The following is a 14,119-nucleotide window of genomic DNA, read 5'->3' as shown; positions in this document are numbered from 1 at the left end:
TGTGTGTGGTGTGTGTATTATGTGTGTGGTGTGTGTAGATGTATGGTCTGTGATGTGTGTGGTGTGTGTATTATGTGTGGTGTGTGTATTGTGTGTGTGGTGTGTGTATTATGTGTGTGGTGTATTATGTGTGGTGTGGTGTATTATGTGTGGTGTGGGTGTGTGTGTGGTGTGCGTATTACGTGTGTGGTGCATGTATTATGTGTGTGGTGCGTGTAGACGTGTGGTCTGTGACGTGTGTGGTGTGTGCATGTGTGTGTGATGAAAGCAGGGAGGGGTCAGGAAGGAGACCCCTGCTGGAATCCAGGTGACAGGTGATGTGGGCTCGCATAAGGAAACAGTGGTGGAGAAGATGGAGCAGAGGTGGTTGTAAGCAAGAGCAACAGGGCCGGCTGATGGTGGGATGTGGAAGGAGAGGGGGGTAGAAACGGATGCCAGGCAAGTGGCCAGCCATACCCTCAGGACACGGAAAATGCGATAGAGGCTGAGGGTCTGGAAAAGGCAGCCTCACAAGCTGGCCTTGGAGTCAACGTGAACAGGTGGAGGGAAACAGCACGTGCGAAGGCACAGAGGTGGGCGTGGGCAGGTGTCCCTCCTGGGCTACGCGGGGGAGGAACAGGCAAGAAGAGACGCCACGTGGGAATGTGAAGCTGGAGCCTCCCCGCCCCAAGCATCCAGGGACCACTGAGTCCTGAGAGCAACTTGACCCTGACTGCCTTGGCTCCGAGGACCAATCCACATCCTCAGCTCAGCTGTCCTCTCTCTGAGATGGGCGTGAGTGGGGTATGGAGGGCAGCAGGAGCCTTCTGGAAGCTTCGCCAGCTGACCTGAATAGCTTTATGTTCATCAGGGGCCTCCACCTGGGTTCCAGAATGAAGAGTTGCTCCCGGACAGCCCCAGAGTTTGCCCTTTAGCACCTGGTCATTTGGGGAGGATTCATCAGTCACCCGCCCCGTCCCTCCCAGCTCTTTCAGAACTCAGGTTTCTCTTCGATGCTGAGCCGCTGTGGAGAGGCTTCCTCGGCCACTGCAGGACGGTGATGTGGACCCGCAGGTGAACCCTGAGGGCTGAGATGCAGCCGAAGGCCTTCCCACAGTCGCTGCACTTGTAGGGCTTCTCCCCCGTGTGGACCCTCTGGTGCTCGATGAGGGACGAGCTCTGTGCAAAGGCCTTTGGACAAACCTGACACTGATAGGGCTTCTCTCCGGAGTGGATCCTCAGGTGCCGGATCAGAGCCGAGCAGTCACTGAAGGCTCAGCCGCAGGCGTCGCACCTGTAGGGCTTCTCCCCTGTGTGCATGCACAGGTGCTGGGTCAGGTGGGTGCTCTGGCTGAAGGGTTTGCCGCACTCCTCGCATGCGTAGGGCCGCTCGCCCGTGTGCACACGCAGGTGCTGGGTCAGGTGGGTGCTGCGGCTGAAGGCCTTGCCGCACTCCTCGCACGCGTAGGGCCGCTCGCCCGTGTGCACACGCAGGTGCTGGGTCAGGTGGGTGCTGTGGCTGAAGGCCTTGCCGCACTCCTCGCACGCGTAGGGCCGCTCGCCCGTGTGCACACACCGGTGCTGGGTCAGGTGGGTGCTGTGGCTGAAGGCCTTGCCGCACTCCTCGCACGCGTAGGGCCACTCGCCCGTGTGCACACGCAGGTGCTGGGTCAGGTGGGTGCTGCGGCTGAAGGCCTTGCCGCACTCCTCGCACGCGTAGGGCCGCTCGCCCGTGTGCACACACCGGTGCTGGGTCAGGTGGGTGCTGCGGCTGAAGGTCTTGCCGCACTTCTCGCACGCATAGGGCTTCTCCCCGGTGTGGATCCTCTGGTGCTGGGTCAGGTGGGTGAGCCGGCTGAAGGCCTTGCCGCACTCCTCGCACGCGTAGGCCCGCTCGCCCGTGTGCACACGCCGGTGCTGGGTCAGGTGGGTGCTGCGGCTGAAGGTCTTGCTGCACTCCTTGCATTCATGGGGCTTGGCCCCCGTGTGGACCACCTGGTGCTGGGCCAGGTGTGCACTCCGGCTGAAGGCTTTCCCACACTCACTGCAGGTGTGGGGCATCTTCCGAGCACGGCTCTTCTGGTGGGCCTCCAGGGCCAAGGGGCTCCGGAACGTCTTCCAATACTCACCACACTTGGAGGGCTTCCTCCCCAAGTACGTGCCTGGAGGCTCCATAACCATCCAGTGGATCCACTTTCTCTCTGGAAGGAGTCTTCTCTTGGGAGGTGAAGTCTGGCCACACGTTGGGACTGTGCCCCAAAGCACCAGCTTCACAGCCGGGCTGGTCTGCGAGGGCGCCCTTGTGAGGCCCTGAAGTTTTCCTGAAATCCATCTCTTGGGTGACAGACTCTGTCCACATCTTCCCTGAGAGTCCGGCCTGCCTCTCTGAGCTGCCCTCAGGTTCGCGGGCATCACCAAAGGTGGGTCCTGGGGAAAGCCCTCCTACCAGGGTTTCAGTGGCCCTGTCCGACGGCTCTGACTCGTCCGAATTGCTCTGCTTACAGCTTGCCTCTGAGAGCTCAGATCCCAGCACCCAGCCTGCAACAATCCGAACCACAGTGTCACCACTTTTTCCATACCAGGCCTCCCCTCTCTGTCGGGCCCTGGCCTCACTCTGAAAGGGGAGATGTGGGCCACTCCTGATATCTGGCCCCATTTCCAAAGGAAAGTTTCTCATTTGGTGTCTTGGATGACAAAAGGGCACAGTGCTGTCCTCCCACACCATCAAAACCGGCGTCACACACACAGATGGCCAATAGGCACATGAAAAGATGCTCGTCATCTCTAATTATTAGAGAAGTGTAAATCCAAATTACAATGAGGTATCACCTCACACCAGTCAGAATGGCCATCATCAAAAAGTCTACAACTAAGAAATGCTGGAGAGGGTGTGGAGAAAAGGGAACCCTCCTATACTGTTGGTGGGAATGTAAATTGGTGCAGCCGCTATGGAAAACAGTGTGGAGGTTCTTCAAAAAACTAAAAATAGTGTTGCCATATGATCCTGTAATCCCACTCCTGGGCATATATCCAGACAAAACTATAATTCAAAAAGATACATGCACCCTTATGTTCATAGCAGCACTATTCATAATAGACAAGACATGGAAGCAACCTAAATGTCCATTAACAGATGAATGGATAAAGAAGATGTGATACATATATACAATGGAATATTACTCAGCCATAAAAAAGAACGAAATAATGCCATTTGCAGCAACACGGATGCACCTAGAGATTATCATACTAAGTGAAGTAAGTCAGAAAGAGAACGACAAATACCATATGATATCACTGGGAGTTTGGCATTAGCAGATGCAAACTATTATATATAGAATGGATAAACAACAAGGTCCTACTGCATAACACAGGGAACTATATTCAATATCCTGGGATAAACCATAATGGAAAAGAATTTTAAAAAGAATGTATGGGACTTCCCTGGTGGCACAGTGGTTAAGAATCCGCCTGCCAATGCAGGGGTTTGCTCCCTGGTCCAGGAAGATCCCACATGCTGCGGAGCAACTAAGCCCGTGTGCCACAACTACTGAGCCTGCGCTTTAGAGCCCGCGAGCCACAACTACTGAGCCCACGTGCCACAACTACTGAAGCCCGTGCGCCTAGAGCCTGTGCTCCGCAACAAGAGAAGCCACTGCAATGAGAAGCCTGCACACCACAACGAAGAGTAGCCCCTGCTCTCCACAACTAGAGAAAGCCCGCACGTAGCAACGAAGACCCAATGCAGCCAAAAAAAATAAATAAATAAATTTATATATATATAAAAAAGAATGTATACATATGTATAACTGAATCGCTTTGCTGTACAGCAGAAATTAACACAACATTGTAAATCAACTAAACTTCAATTAAAAAAAAACAAAACCCTGCATCACATGTTTCCATCCACCCCTCACACCACCCACCGCAAACTCTCCGTTCTTTAAGGCTCCTGATTTTGTCACAAGTGTCAGGAGGAAAACCCTGAGGTTGAATGGATCTGAAAGAGAGAGTGAGGGAGCGAGTGAGAGAGCAAGCACGCCAGGCGCCTATGCACCTGCTCCCTTGGGCAGGCTTGAGCTCTGGCCCTGCCACCTGGATCTGGATGCATCTGCAGATACTCAGTAAATACCGGCTGAATGAGGGAATCAATCCAGAATGCAGTAGACTCCACCCTGAACCCCAAGTAGACACCTGCTGCTGTGGGTGGGTGGGTGATGCCTCTAACTGGCCTCCCTGAGCCCCCGGGAAGCCTGAGGCCTGCTCTGTATAATGCGCTGTGAAGGCAGAGCATGGCTGAGCGGCAGCTGGAGATTGGCTTGTGTACGAGGTAGAAGCATTCCTGAACGGACCTGCCCTTGACGGGTACACAGGGCACCTTAGGACGCCTGACTGGACATCGTTTACTGGACAGATTCCAGGAAGTGGGGGGTGGGGTGGCCGGAATAACTGCTGGTTAAGTCCACAATGGGGCCCCAGCTCTGCCGCTCGCCAGCTCCAAGGGTTGGGTAGTCTTGACCTCATTTGGGCCGCAGTTTCCTCATCTGCAAGAGGGGTACGCTATTCTGCTTGCCTCCCAGGGCTGCTGGCCACTGTTAGGCTCTTGTTCTGTGCTCGGCTCCAAGTGCAATGGGTAACTCCCATTGCCTCGTTTCAGCTTCATTCTGCTCTCAGAAAGGGGCACTTTGACAACTGTGTTTCAGGCAAGGAAACTTGAGGCCCAGCTGAGGGGAGGTCTTGAGTAATTGGTACAAGACCACATGATTAATTCAGAGAGGTTGAGTAACTCGTACAAGATCACACAGTTAGCTAGTGGCCAAGTCGGGATTTCAGCTCTAGACTCTCCTCCTCCTCTAGACCCACAGGTGTTCCCTAAGTCCCTCAACCTCCGTAGCCACATGCTGGGTCCCGACCACCCTTTTTTCCCCTATTCCAGAAACACTGCACCACCTGCTCTTCCCAGAATGCACCAGTGCATACCATACCCCAGGGGCCTTTGCCTCTCACCATTCCCTCTGCCTGGAGTGTGGTTCTTTCTTGCTGTTTCAGTGCCGTTTTGCATTTTCCCTGAAGACTCTCTTGACCCTACAGAAGGATGGGGCCGCGCCCTCCCTCCTCCCCCGTCCTTGTGACGTCCATGTCTCGGCATGGCTGATGGGGCCAAGGGAGCGCATCTGACAAGCTCTTTCAGAAAGGTTCGTTTCTCAGGGAGCAGAACAAATTTTCCGAACAGCTCCAGTTACCACCTGTCTGATTCATGCAGGCACCGTTTCACAGGCCGCAGAGACTGCCTTGTTCACACCTCTCGATGACACTGAGGTAAGTATTAGGACTACAATCCCCATTTTACTGACAGGGAAAATGAGGCACGAAAGAAACACACAGCCAGGAGGCGGCAGAGCAGTGGTTGGACGTACCAAGCCTCGATGATTCTTCTGAGCCCAAACTCCATGGTCTCCCCGCCCACGACCTCCGCCCTGGTTGCTGGCACAGCCACCCCACCAAACGCTCCCATCAGGTGGGGCTGGGTCCTCCTGGTGTCCCATCGGATCTCCCTGGGCTGCGACATCTGAGTGGGTCTCTAAGCAATGGTGCCCACTCTGGCCTGGGGCAGGTCTGTCTCACCCAGATGCTGGAGGTCAGCATAGGGAGGGCTCCAAGGGGGTGCATCGGGACACAGGGCGTTTCTGCCCCCTCCCCAGCCCCAGGCATCCAGCCCCCTTATCTGGCAGCAGCAGCCTGGTTTTCCTTTGGGGAACTTCCCTTGCTCACATCAGGCCCTGGGGCTTTGGTCAGTCAAAGACAAGCACAAGACCCCGACCAGCTCAGTGAAGCTCAGCTCAGTGAAGCTCAGCTCGGGGATCTTTCGCTGTTCTCCCCATGAGGTTTCTACATTGATAAGACACAAGCATGAGATTGCTGGGCCAACTGTGTCTCCCTTGCGGACAGAAGCTACTTAAAGATGAACCTAACGTAGGAAAACGCAACTGAGAAAGAAAGGAGAACGAGAGAATCCTGATGCCGTCACCTGAGCTCCTGATACACAGCCATGAAGCCTCCCTCCTTGGCTTCTGTCAGTTTGAGCTGGGCTTTTGGTCACTGGCCGTCAAAACAGACCTGCTTACCGCAGCGTGTGAGGGTTTGGGTGAGTGCCCCCAAGTGTAAACCTGCACCCCCAACATTCCGTCCAGGCTTTGCCCCATGTGCCGTGGGCACCTGCCTGTCACCCCCTCACCTCTCTCGTCCAGTGCCTGGGTCAGGTCCTCCACGAGCGCCACAGCCTCCTCGCCACTCTCGGGGCACCGAGCCCGCACGCGGGCCTGGATCTCGGGGGGCAGTGCGCCCAGGAGCTGCTCCAGCACCAGCAGCTCCAGCACCTGCTCCTTGGAGCGCGCCTCGGGCCGCAGCCACTGGCGGCAGGGCTCCCAGAGCCGGGCCAGGGCCTCACGTGGGTTGGATGCCTCCTCGAAGCAGAAGTGCCGGAAGCGCAGACGGGCAGCCTCAGGGTGGGAGGGGTGGCCAAAGTTAGACTCCTGGACCTGAGAGAAGCTGGCCTCCTCATCCTCGACCTTCACTCGCAGAAAGTCATCCTGTTCCCAGGGCACCGGGCTCACAAGGCTCCTGGGGATGGCCATCGGGCAGCAGACCTCCAGTGAGATATGGGATGGCTGGAGCCTTGGAACTGGGTCTGCAGGAAGATCAGAACTTGGTCATCCCGTGAACTTGGGGCCCTGCCTTGTGGCTGCCGAGTAGGGCAGATGCGGGCTTGGGGCCTGTGAGATGTGACTCACTCTCACAGAGTCACAGATGATCAAAACAATCAGGGCAGCGCCCATTTGGTGCTGAGCACCTTTCTAAATGCTTGCATACAGTAACTCGTTTAAAACTCACAACAAACTCAGGAGGTGGGAGCTTTCTTTCATTATATGGTATAAAAACAGACAGGAGAAAAAGATTTGCCCAAAGTTTCCCAGATAGTGAAAGGAAGGGCGGTTGCTGAGCTACAAACCCCAGTAGCCTGACCCCATGGCCAGTCTGCTTCAGGCCTACGCTCCTCCCACACAGAGTGGGTCTGTCTTCCATCTCACACACACCCCACTCCCCTGGGAGCCACAGGGGCATTCCCTTACTTTATTTGCTAATTATTTTGTAGTTTCTGAGATGAATATTTAGACAACTGACATTCAGCCTTTCTTCTTTTCTAATACATGTATTTCAGGCTATAATTTCCCTATAAACATACCTTTAGCTGTACACCCACAAGTTTGGTTTTGCATCTTCATTATCATTTAGTTAAAAATATTTTCTAATTTCTCTTTTGGTTTCTTCCTGAACCATGGGCTACTTAGAACTCTGCTGCTTCATTTCCAAACAATTCAGAGTTTTCTGATAGTCTTTTTATTACTGATTTCCACATTAACTCTGTTGTGCTCAGAAAATGTGCTTTGGTCAATTTTAATCCTTTGATATTTGCTGGTTTGAGACTTGGTTTGTGACCCAGTGTATGGTTTTGTGGTCAGTGTTCCACATACACTCAAAAATAATGCAAAGCCATCTTAGGTAAGTGACAAAAGAGGAAACAGATAAACTAGACTTCATCAAAATTAAAAACCTTTGTGATTTGCAGGACACCGTCAAGAAGGTGAAAAGAGGAATTCCCTGGCAGTCCAGTGGTTAGGAGTTGGAACTAAGATCGTGCAAGCTGTGTGACAAGGCAAAAAAAAAAAAAAAAAAAGGTGAAAAGGCAACCCACAGAATGGGAGAAAATATTTGCAAATCATATATCCGATAAGGGACCTATATCTAGAACAACTCCATAATAAAAAGACAAATAATCCCAAATTAAAGAATGGGCAAAGGATTTGACTAGATACTTCTCCAAAGAAGATATACAAATGGCCAACAAGCACATGAAAAGATGATCGACATCATCAGCTACCAGAGAATTACAAATCAAAAGCACAAGGAGATATCACTTTACACCTGTGAGGATGTAATACTCAAAATAACAGATAACAACTGTTGGCACTGGAGCCATGACCTTGGGCACAGGGAGAAGTGAACACGAGTAAAACAAGACCTCAATCCTGAAACCTTTCAGTGGCAGCTGGTGACTTCTGGCAAAGCTGTGCTCTAGCCCCTAACTCCACTGTAAAGCTTACTTGGGCCTCTTGCAACCTTGCCTTTGCCATTATCCCAATTCCTGAATTCCTCTGTCCCTGTTACTCTCTCGTCCTAAAATCCCTCTCTGCACCTGAGCAATTCCTCCTAGTCCTCCAGGCCCCACTTGAGCTGTCATCTTCTCCAAGAGCCGTCCCAGCACCTGGGAGCAGGCTACGTATCCTTCTGAGTGCCCCGGGTCACTCTCCCCCAGCTCTGTGCTCTAACCCTGTTTCCCCAGAGAGCCTGGGCATGCTGGAGCTGCAGCGCCTATAGCAAGTGCGCAGTGGACAGGTGCTGAGAAAACGGAGGCACCAGGAGAGGCGGAGTCTGAGGCAGGGAATCACTGTTCAGAGGAGGGGGAACGGGGGTGGCAGGACTGACAATAAGTACAGCGACAGTTTCCAAGCTCCCTTTCGTACCCCTGAAACTGCTGTTCTGGAAAATCCCTGAGGACAGTCTCTGAGACACAGGGGCATGAACCATGCTCAGCTCACCCCCAACGTGCTGACCTCACATCAGGTCGAGGTCCCCTGTCCACTGCTTAACCAGCTTAGGAGAGCAGTTCTTCCATTTCTTGCTCCTTACCGTACCCGACCTGACAGCAGGCCTGGCACACAGCAGACATGCAGTAGATGCCCACTCTGACGACTCCACAGGCCCTGCCAGGCTTAAGCCCACAGAAGGTGCGAGTGGACGTCAACCCAGCTGGGTGACTGCAGGTCACATAATTTCAGCCGCAGACAAATTCTCTGTCACATACTTGGTAAACTCCCCGCAAATCATCCAAATATAGTCCCCCTGACAAATCCCAGACAATCACGTAGTTACATGCATACACCCTACCTCGGGCATAGTCTGTCAGTCACATCCCAAAATATACCCCTGCGCCCAAACTTTCTCAGCGTCACTCACAGTCAGCCCAATAAACACAGGAGCTCACAGCACCGCCAGTCATTCATAATCATCAGTCACTGTCTCAGCCACTCACATACACAGACTCTCGGTTACACCTGAAATCAGTCAGTCACAGACACACCCTCTCACGCACAACAACACACAACCCTCCGACAAAATCTCAACTTCGTTGTCAGTCGCACACTTGATCGGGTCAGTCAGACATCCTATCAGCCGACCACACGCTCCCAGCTTGTCAGAAACACACCAAAACGAGTCAGACACAGAAACACAACCAGACACACACACACACACAACTGGTCAGTCAGCCGGTCCCGCACTGGAACAGAGTTCCACACTCGGTCTGTCCGTCTGTCGGTCCACGCGCGGCTCGGGGTCAGCCCCTCCCTCGCTCCCCATCCGCGCGTGTCGGTCCCACACATCTCGCTTAGACCACCGCAGGCGTTCGCCGCTTCGGGCTTTCCCGCAGTTTCTCTCCGGCAATCCGGGGGGGGACCCCACCCGGGGGACCCCACCCAGACCCACCTCACCCGCTGGCGCGCGGGCGGACGCTTCCGGGAGGCGACGCGGCGGCGCTGGAGTGAGGAGTCCGCGCGCCAGCCGGGACCACAGCTCCCAGAACGCGCCGCGTTCAGGCGCCCCGGCTCGTGCGACTGCCCGCCCGCCTGGACTACAATTCCCAGAAGGCGCCGCGTCGGCCACCCCAGCAGCCTGGGGGGCACGCCGGGAGTTATAGTCCGGCAGGGTGCGTGGGCCGTGGGGACAGCGGCCGTGACTTTGTGGGGCAGTGGTGGCGGTGTGTGGATGATCTGGCCGGAGGGTGTGCGGGAGGCGGAACCGTGCATGGTGCGTGGGGGGTGAGAGGTGTAAGGGGTGTGTGAGGAGGTGAGGGGTGTGTGAGGAGGTGAGAGGTGTGACGGGTGTGTGAGGAGGTGAGAGGTGTGTGAGGAGGTGGGGGGGTGTGAGGAGGTGAGGGGGATGTGTGAGGAGGTGGGGGGGTGTGAGGAGGTGAGGGGGGCGTGTGAGGAGGTGAGGGGGGCGTGTGAGGAGGTGAGAGGTGTGTGAGGAGGTGAGGGGGGCGTGTGAGGAGGTGAGGGGGGCGTGTGAGGAGGTGAGAGGGGTGTGAGGAGGTGAGAGGGGTGTGAGGACGTGAGGGGGTGTGAGGAGGTGTGAGGGGTGTGTGAGGAGGTGTGAGGGGCATGTGAGGAGGTGAGGGGGGTGTGAAGTGAGAGGTGTGGGGTGTGTGAGGAAGTGAGGGGTGTGTGTGAGGAGGTGAGGGGTGTGTGAGGAGGTGAGAGGTGTGAGGGGTGTGTGAGGAGGTGGGGGGGTGTGAGGAGGTGAGAGCTGTGAGGGGGGTGTGAGGAGGTGAGGGGCATGTGAGGAGGTGAGGGGGGTGTGAAGTGAGAGGTGTGGGGTGTGTGAGGAAGTGAGGTGTTGAGGGGGTGTGAGGGGTGTGGATGCTGTGGGAAGGTGTGTATCATGTATGTAATGTGTGTGGCCCACTGCAACCATGTGGTCACAGTGCCTCTTTACCTGGTCCTCTTTCCATTTTCTTTCCCCTTTAAAAATTTTTACCATTTTTTTGGAGCTGTAATTCACATACCTTCAGTTCACCCTTCTAAGGTGTACAATTCAGTGGTTTTCAGTATCTTTACAAGGCTGTGCAACCATCACCACTATCTAGTTCCAGAACACTTTTATCACCCCCAGAAGAAACCCCATGCCCATTAGCAGTCACTCCCTATTCCCCCTGCCCCCAGCCCCTGACACCACCAATCTGCCTCCTGGCTCTGGGGATTTGTTTGTTCTGGATATTTTATGTAAATGGTCCCTTTGCATTTCCTGACCACTGGTAGGCACACCATGGGCACCCTAATCCAGGGAATCCTTCACTTTCCCCAACAAAGACCCATCTCACCCATCAAGTGCTGGGCTTTGGCCTGTGGGTGGCACTGGTGGCCTTCATTTCTTTGGGTCTTCTTGGCCTTCTTTGTGGTCTTCCGCCTTCTGCTGTCCCACTTCTTTTGTCAAAGGCACAGCCCCATGATGCCCACCCCCAATAATCACAACAATAAACCACATCTGCACTGAGCCCCGTTTGCACACCAGGCAATTACTGAGCCTAGTCAGTTCATCCAGATTGTCAACTCTGCCCATGACCTTCTCCCTTTTTGCACCACCAAAGGCTTTCTCTCTGGCAGCTCTTGCTTCCCACCCTCCAGCCCTGCCCTCTCCACCAAGCCCAGCTTCACATCACTGATGTCTTGCGGCACTTGCCTTGATACCTCCCCGCCTCCAAGCCTAACTTGCCTCCCACCGGTGAAGGGAACCCCAGATTTTCCTGGTTCCTATTTCATCACTTCTATGAACCGTCATGTCCTTCTTCCTATTATACACGTGGGTGCAGTTGGCTCTGCTAACTGGTCTGGTTTGTGTCTAAAGAGGCTGTATTAGTTTCCTATCACACTACTGTAACAAATTACCACAAATGCAGTGGCTCATAACAACAAAAATCTATTATCTTAGGTTTCTGGAGGTCAGAAGCCCAAAATGGGTCTCACTGGGCTAAAATCACCATGTTGGCATTTGTGTTCCTTCTAGAGGCTCTAAGGGAGAAATCCATTTCCTTGCCTCTTCCACCTTCTAGAGGCTGCCCTCATTCCTTGTTCTGTGCACCTGCCTCGCCGTCATTCCATCCCCTTCTCTGACTGACCCTCCTGCATCTCTTTTTCACTTATGAGGACCCTTGTGATTACGCTGGACTCACCTGGTAATCCAGGATACTTTCCCCATCTGCAAATTCCCTTTTGCCATGTAAGGTAACATACTCACAGGTTCTGAGGATTAGGATGTGGACAACTTGGGGGGCAGGGGAGGCATTATTTTGCCTATTACAGATCCTAATTTCATTGGTCTGGGTTTGGCCTGGGCATCCAGACTTTTTTTTTTTTTTTTGGCCACACCATGCAGCATGCAGGATCTTAGTTCCCCGATCAGGGATCGAACCCGTGCCCCCTGCAGTGGAAGCGTGGAGTCTTAACCACTGGACTGCCAGCAAAGCCCCCATCCAGACTTTTAAAAGTTTCCAGATGATTCTAATGTGCAGGCAAGGCTGAGAGCCACTGGATAAGAAACAGCATGATGCAGTAGGAAGCAAAGGCTACGGAGAGGGACCCAGCTGATTTCAATTCCCAGTTCTGCCTCGTAACTCTTTTATGGGCAAATGACTTCATTTATCTGGCCTTCTACTTCCTTCTCTGTAACAGGGAGATAATAAACCCTCCCCTCTTCGCGGATGATCAAGACGCCCTCTGCTTCTCCATGTCCATGGTGGGAGGCAGAGTTGTACCTGCTCAGACACAGCCACACACCTAGGCTCACACAGACATGCAGACCCACACAAAGACACACAGACACACAAACACACAACTTGCATCCAGGATATATAAAGAACTCTTACAACTCAAGTAACCCAACAACAAAGCCCCTAAATAACCCAGTTTAAAAATGGGCAGGGAATTCCCTGGTGGGCCAGTGGTTAGGACTGCTGGGGGCCCAGGTTCCCTCGCTGGTGGGGAAACTAAGATTCTGCGAGCTACACAGTGTGGCTACATAAATAAATAAAATAATAAAATAATAATCGGCAAAGACAGCAACATTTACCCGAGGAAAACATGCAAATGGCCAATAAGCACATGAATGGATGCTCAACGTCCTTTGTCATCAGGGAAATGCAAATCGAAGCCACACTGTGATGCCACTTCACACCCGAGAGGATGGCTATGATCAGAAAGACAGGTAACAAGTGTTGGTGAGGATGTGGAGAAAGAGGAACCCTCATACATCGCTGGTGGAAACATAAAATGATGCAGCCTCTGTGGAAAACAGTTTAGTGGAGAAATGAAAACATAGGTCCACACAAAATCGTGTACAGAAATGTTCGCAGTAACATCGTTCAAAGAGGTAAGGGAAGGGCTTCCCTGGTGGCGCAGTGGTTGAGAATCTGCCTGCTAATGCAGGGGACACGGGTTCGAGCCCTGGTCTGGGAAGGTCCCACATGCCGCGGAGCAACTAGGCCCGTGAGCCACAACTACTGAGCCTGCGCGTCTGGAGCCTGTGCTCTGCAACAAGAGAGGCCGCGATAGTGAGAGGCCCGCGCACCGCGATGAAGAGTGGCCCCTGCTTGCCACAACTAGAGAAAGCCCTCGCACAGAAACGAAGACCCAACACAGCCAAAAATAAATAAATTAATTAATTAATTTTAAAAAAAAATTAAAAAAAAAAAAGAGGCAAGGGAGGAGCCAGGATATAGAGAAGGTCTTTTTGCTGGAAAAACAAACAAACAAACAACAAAACATGTAGTCGAACATCAAAAGATCACTGCTAATCGCAAAGAACAGACACCTCAAGTTAATAACATTAGTGCTTCTCTATGTGTGGGAAGATGCAAGAGTCTGGGTTCTTTGAAATTATTCCTTAGATATGTATCTTAACTATCCAGGGCCAGTATCCAAAGCACAGAATGGATAACATTCTGTGTTATCCACAGAATGCTTCCTGTTTTTCTCCATCCTGAATTCCCCTAAGGGCTCACCGTCTGGAGGCATGCACTGGCTGATGGAGGGAGAGGAGGAGGCTGGCCCTGGCCCAGGACCCACGCTCCCTGGGGGCTGCAGCTCCAGTTCAGCTCGGAGGTGAAGTGGCGCAGAAGCAGGAACGGAAATGGGTGTGCCTGCTGAGAACACTGGCATTTTGGAGACTCAACGTGGACGGCATCTGCCAGGAGTGTGGAGTCCTGGGCCTCAGGCTTATGGTCCTCGATCCTCCCCTGAGAGGGAGGAGCTGGGGGAGGGCAGGGCAGGGGCTTGAGGGAGGCCAGATCTGCCCTCAGACCCCAGGGACCGCAGCCTCAAAGTCCCCTCACCCAGAAGCCCTGCCAGCCAGTGGCCCCTTTCCCAGGGACCCTGGCCCTCCCAGTCCAGACCCTCCCACAGGCGTTTGCCCCTGTGCTGCCTGCCCTCGGCCTGCTCCCTCCTGCTCGCCCTCCAGGGCTCACGGAACCACA

The 14,119-nt window shown here is 53.6% G+C and overlaps 1 protein-coding gene across 1 annotated transcript in view; it reads right to left on the bottom strand.

Annotated features, from left to right (window-relative positions):
• LOC130705719 (zinc finger protein 135-like) overlaps window positions 1-14,119 on the bottom strand; it is a 36,051-nt gene continuing 21,932 nt past the window's right edge. The window contains 1 exon segment of the mRNA XM_057534274.1: window positions 1-1,974. Coding sequence (XP_057390257.1) covers window positions 940-1,974 — 1,035 coding nt within the window. The 3' untranslated portion in view covers window positions 1-939.

Source organism: Balaenoptera acutorostrata, chromosome 19 (assembly GCF_949987535.1).
Source record: "Balaenoptera acutorostrata chromosome 19, mBalAcu1.1, whole genome shotgun sequence".
In the NCBI taxonomy this organism is placed as follows: domain Eukaryota; kingdom Metazoa; phylum Chordata; class Mammalia; order Artiodactyla; family Balaenopteridae; genus Balaenoptera; species Balaenoptera acutorostrata.
Note: the sequence above shows the minus strand (reverse complement) of the source record. Positions and strands in the feature narration are given on the sequence as shown.